The sequence below is a fragment of the Carica papaya genome, chromosome 1, assembly GCF_054855325.1.
Source record: "Carica papaya isolate Zhongbai chromosome 1, ASM5485532v1, whole genome shotgun sequence".
NCBI lineage: Eukaryota > Viridiplantae > Streptophyta > Magnoliopsida > Brassicales > Caricaceae > Carica > Carica papaya.
Window position 1 is genome coordinate 9,752,347 of NC_142309.1, and position 6,000 is coordinate 9,758,346.

The window sequence follows — 6,000 nt, forward strand, 5'->3', positions numbered from 1 at the left end:
TAAAAAGAAACTAAATATTACAATGATCTCAACTCATAAAGGAAATTATAAAAGAGGAAATCTAAAAGATTCTAATTCTCATAATACTTAAAATCTAACTAAAATATCATAATGCCTAACTAAACTTAAATAATCTAAATAACTTAAAAAATGCAAAATCGTATTAATAATTACAAAATATTTCTTGAACAGAAAAATTTGTGCAAATTAAGATCTTGTTCTGCATGATATATCTTATTATAGAAATGTCAACTTTAGGATTTTTCTGTTCTGCATCTGGTATTGAAGACTCAACACCAAGGATTCAGTGATAGCAACAATCCATATTCTGTCTGCAATACGGTGCTGTGGTGCATTAGGACAAAGTTTTGAAATAGGATCCTTTAGTGGAGACTATGAGTTAACTAATGACAGTTAATTGCCAAGAAATCAGATCCAAAGACAGTCAAACATGTAAGGAAATAAAGGGGAAAAAAAAGGTAAATGATATTTCATTAACTACATGCCATAACTATGCATGTATTCTAAAATTTTTCAACAGATATTAAATTCACTAACATGCCAACAAAAATGCTGCAATTAACAAATTGGCCGGGAAGCCAGATGATATCCAGTGAATATTGGAAAGAAAATATATAAATGAAAAAAGATATTTCAGTTAGATGGCATAAATATCCATGTCTTCGAGATTTTTAAAACAGATATTAAATTCACCAACATGCCAACAAAAATAGTGCAAATAACAAATTAACAGACTCGGCTATAACAACTAGATTTTAAGATTGGATAAACCATACCATATCCTGTGAGTATCTAATTCAGATCAATGAAGAAATAGTTCATGGAGACTGTCTTTTATGAGGAATTAATTGTTGGAGAAGCTAACAAAAAAGAGAAAAAAAAAGGAAGATATTTACTTCTCTCACAGATCTGTAATCGTTCACAGGGTTCTCAGCAGCTGCATCAACTACATGAACCAAGAGACGAGTCCTCCTCAGGTGTCTCAAAAAATTACGACCAAGACCCTAAAAGACCAAAAGATTTAAGCTTTGACAATTAGGAAGTCAGTGCAACCTGTGTGACAAGATGAAAAAGGGATAATACCTTCCCCAGATGTGCACCTTCAATAAGACCTGGCAAATCTGCCAGCGTCGCTTCAGATGAATATTTCCCTGCCCCTAATGATGGATCGCCATCAAGACGCCCAAGATTTGGCATCAATGTTGTGAAAGGATAATCAGCAATATCAGGTTTTGCAAGTGTAATGGCAGCCAAAAGAGTTGATTTGCCAGCATTTGGAAGGCCCTACAAGTCCAAGTGGGTCCCTAATGATCAGAAAATAAAAAATAGCATGTATTTTTTTAAATAAAAAAATAGTATCTATAACTTCATACAATTCAAGGTTATATGATGACAACTACTCATAAAATCTCATGACTTCAATTAGTTGTCCTATGTCAACTGCAACCTTCCAACTACCATTTTTCTACCAACTGTGGAGCCAGCTTCACAAGCCAAGCAGAGTCAAGATAATTGTTCTTATTCAAACAAGTTTCTACTATGATGATTGCTAAAATATTGTTGTAGCAAACCCACAAAGTTATTGTGAGTTCTAGAAATGGTTTTATATTTAAATTATCGAAAAGTTACAGCTCATGAGCCACATCCACCCGAGTCAACTGAAGCTGAGTGTTATTATATAGCAAACAGGTCCCTGTTTAAAATACACTTGCAGCCTGGGATGCCCACTTCCCCGTCAACAACAAAAGATTGCCTCTCACCAGAGTTTTTAAGGAATCATATATTTTGATCCAATTCTCATCTCCTTTAGACCTACGAAGTCTCGAATCACCATGTAAAACAAAAACAAAATACTCAAGTAAGCCATAATACCATCTTGTTTATCTCCTTTAGACCTATGAGGCCTTGAATCACCATCAAAAGAGAGGGGAAAAAACTCAAGCGAGCTGTGAACTGAAAATACTTGGGATGAAATACATACATTCTTCAACAGAAAGAAAATGGAAAGGAGAAGAAAAAACTGATACTTACAACTAGACCAACATCAGCAACAACCCGGAGAATCAACTCCAAACTAACCTCTTCCCCTGGCTGACCAAGAGCTAAAACCTGAGATTAAACAAATGTGATTATCTTGCATGGAATAGTATTTAAGAAAAGAAGGTAGTGGATATTTCTTCTGGACCAAAATCCTAAAATAAAAGTATGTAAATATGGTGATATTCTCACTAGTAGGTGGCAGATACAAGATATTTGCATTGGACTTCTAGTTCCACCCCATCTATTGGAAGACACTTTTTAAACTCATTTGTTTAAAAATGTTAAAAATGTTGCTGTTATGTTCAATTTTAAGTCTTGTTGTATCCTAGTATCCAAAACAAAAACATCCTGACATGCTTTCCTTTATTTTTTCTCCACTCTCCCCTAACCTAATTGGACATATGCTCAATTTGTCCAGGGACAGAGAAAAATTAGTCTACAAGAAAGCTTGCCTGTATTCAGCACGCTGATGAAGATGATAGCTTATGCAATGTATCATTAAATGATTGGTAAACAAGCTTCATATGCACAGAAAACAGTAAATAATGAGCTCAAATGCAAACATTTACCTTATCACTATCATCTCTGATCAGATTAGTTGTCAAAGCCATCATCTTTTTCCTTCTGTACTCAGGCATTTCCAACAAGCTTATCTGCCAAATGTCATGGAAAATATAGTCAGTTGTAATAAAGGTCAAACAATGATTGAAAGGGACTCACTGAACACTGCAGATGTATCAAAAAAAATAATCTATTCAAATACAACATTTCCCCTGAATATATTCATTTAGTTTTCAACCCTGAATGACTTGAACCCTCAAATTCTGGACATTGGACTTGCGTGACTGATTTTTGCAGAAGTATATCTGGATAAGCATATTCTTTGGAGAAAAAGAACATGAACATGTTATTTACTTAAATCTCATTAAATTGCAGATAGAAAAGTTAAACTTTTTATCCACAGAAATATATCAATATAGACATTTACATATATATCCTCAGGAAAAATGTAGAAGTATTCACTCAAGCAAACACACGAATCTTACCCCTCCTTGACCACCTCTTGCGACAAGAATTTCATCACCAGGATGCACTAGATCAGCCAATAACTTCCCTCGTGTAAGTTTCACAACTGTGCCTGAAATATAAGCATAAATGGGCATTATATATAAGTCCATACCAACTAAATGCATTCAAGCATGTACGCGAGTATCTACAATGGTATGATTTTGTAACTGACTACTCTCTTCCTTCTTTTGATGATGTAAGTGACCACTCTCGTCAATATTTTAATACTGTAAAAGAAATCTGAGCCAAAAGAAAATTAAAATGTTGAATATCATCAATTTCCTCCATAACTTCTACTTCTTTGCACAAAACATGCTCCTTAGACGAACCTACAGGAACAGGAATTCGCAAAGTTGGAGCAGCAAGACCATCATGCAATTGAGAGGTTAAAACACCCATCGCATCAACATTTCCACCCCGTTTTGCATTGTACCTGCTTTTCTTATGAAACTCCAATAATGTATCTTTTGATTCATCTGCATAAATTATTACATCCCCTCCATGCCCACCCATAGGGAGGATAAGTGACCCATCAAAATCTCTTTTGTACGAGCTTTTCCTCTTAGTCTTTGCCTTTTCATGTTGTCCTTGTGTCTTTGCAGCTCTTTGGTTAGCCATAGTAAGAATTGCACCATGACCTCCATCTCCAGAATGTACTGTAATTACTACTTGATCGAAATATTTGTGAGGTTCCCTTAACAAGGAAGCAGGATTTGCAGAAGAAAACTCTTTACGTTTGGTGAGTCTGCACTGAACTCCATAATATTTCAAGTTTGCAGAACTACTTTGGTGCCAATCATACCTATATATAAGAAGGCCAGTGAAATAAGAAATTACAGCAATAAGGAAAACAAAAACTGTCTGCCATTCCATGGAAAGGTTACAGAATATACTTGAGATAGAACATCTTATATATACAGCATCAGAAAATGAAACAAATAAGATAAAATACATGTTGACACCAAAAGAAAACTCATGGATCCAGGCAAAGGCTCCATTCAAAATCTAGCTAGCACTAAAGAAACGTGGATGCAGGATCAGATATCAATAAAAATCAAAGGAATTGGATGACAAGCAGCTATGTCAGTGGTTATTCACTTTTTCAACACTACTGAACAGAGTAAGCTGTCGACCAAAAAACCTTTCTATTTGAAATATATAATTTTCGTACCAACTTTACAAGAAGGCTACTGCTACTTATATACAACTAAGAAGAAGGTAGAAGAAAAATAAAAAGAGCACGAAAAATGGATTAAAAAAATAACAAAAACAATTGGCTGTTACAACAGAAAATACAGCTGACATAGCACACTCCATTATGATTGCTGTTACAACAGAAAATGCAACAGGTGAATATCTTAATTCTCTACAACTACAACTTCAATGCCTTCCATCTTATCTATATAGCATAATGTTTTCCACTTTGCTTATGAATCCTCTTCTTCCAATCAATATACATTCATATGCACAACATTAGCACACGGCAAGTCATAATGTAAAGCAAGTAGCAAAATCCACCAAAACTAGTCAATTTAATAAGTTTTTTTTCTGTTTTTTCACCATTTAACCTACAATGGGATCAGTCACAAATAAAGATGAAGTGAATTGAAAAGGCATGGATACTTTTGAACTTGAAATATGTTATTACATCCATCTCTTATCGGACCACCCCCACCATTATGGAATTTAGTTGTATAAGAGCCTTACGAGACATAACAGAGCAATTCAGGAACAGCTAAAATAAAAATAAATCATAAAAATAATAACAATAACAACAAGAACAACAAACAATAATAATAAAGCTGAATAACAACAGGAACTAAACTTGATGATATCCTATTTTATGCATGTATGAGGAGAAAGAAACAGCGAATACCAAATAGCTCAGTTTTCATTATGTAAACCTACAAAATGAAAACGGGAGAAGCCAATATAAGAAGTCTCATCTCAACCTTCACAACCCATTTTTTCAGCACCCGAACAAATTTTGAAACGGACTCCTCTAACTCTTCGAACCAGAGAGGACCCAAAAAATAATGATGCTCAACTTAAACCATATTTAAATGTAATCAAAACCCATATAGCCTACGAACAAGAAAAAGAAAATTGAAAATCCCACTTGCCACTTCGCTCACTCCTCTCAGCACCCAAATAGAAAATTAGGAAAAGAAAGAGAAATGAGAAAAAAAAAAAAAATCGTGAGAATCTTAGAAAAAGAGAAAACCTTTTTGGCAGAGGACGACCAAAGAATAGCTTATCGTTACTATAGAATAGGCCAAGATACGAAGACGATGGTAGCGAAACCGGTGACACCATTATCCAGTGACTCAGCACAAGACAACTGAAACGAAGGAGATAGAGAAAGTGAGAGTTCCACAGGCGGGACTTACTCTCTCGAGCCCATTTCCAGAGTGAGTGTTTTACTTGGAGGATTAAATATGTTCTGAGAGTTAAAAATTTAAAAAAAAAAAAAAATTGAGACTATTTTATATTATCATGAATAATTGTTTTGTGTTCTTTTTGAATATTGGATATCACGTTTCTATATATATAAATTTTACGGATATAAAAAAATAAAAGTACAATTAATTTCAAAGAGAATATTTTATCTTAATATCATTTAACTTAGTTTAACTTTATTTATACATAAAATACATTCTTTAACACACTTCAAGTTCGAAAATAAATGTTATCCATCTCTAATTTGGTAATGATGATATGAAATGTTAGGTTACTCAAATTTTTAATTAACACATTAAAGTAGCGATTTGGTGGGCACATATCATATTATAATTTAGATTTTTCTTGATCAAATGTCTCTTAATTTCAATATATTTTATCATGTCATGTTGTACAAGATTGTGAGTAATA

The 6,000-nt window shown here is 33.8% G+C and overlaps 1 protein-coding gene across 6 annotated transcripts in view; it reads right to left on the reverse strand.

The window, feature by feature from the left end:
- LOC110810793 (putative GTP-binding protein OBGC2) overlaps positions 1-5,559 on the reverse strand; it is a 28,186-nt gene extending 22,627 nt beyond the window's left edge. For 2 of the 6 annotated variants that reach the window (XR_015818692.1, XM_088218795.1), the window contains exons 1-7: positions 5,354-5,558; positions 3,459-3,931; positions 3,108-3,199; positions 2,631-2,714; positions 2,053-2,130; positions 1,105-1,305; positions 918-1,025 (exon numbers count right to left, since the gene is read on the reverse strand). Coding sequence is in view for 2 of the 6 variants with exons in the window: in XM_088218795.1 (XP_088074921.1) it covers positions 918-1,025; positions 1,105-1,305; positions 2,053-2,130; positions 2,631-2,714; positions 3,108-3,199; positions 3,459-3,931; positions 5,354-5,445 (1,128 nt within the window). In the remaining 4 variants the exon portion in view is untranslated. Of the gene's footprint in view, positions 1-917; positions 1,026-1,104; positions 1,306-2,052; positions 2,131-2,630; positions 2,715-3,107; positions 3,200-3,458; positions 3,932-5,005; positions 5,282-5,353 lie in introns of those variants that run through there. The other 4 variants (XR_015818691.1, XM_088218776.1, XR_015818694.1 and 1 more) reach the window with 3 other exon arrangements.
- Positions 5,560-6,000: the final 441 nt, after the last annotated feature.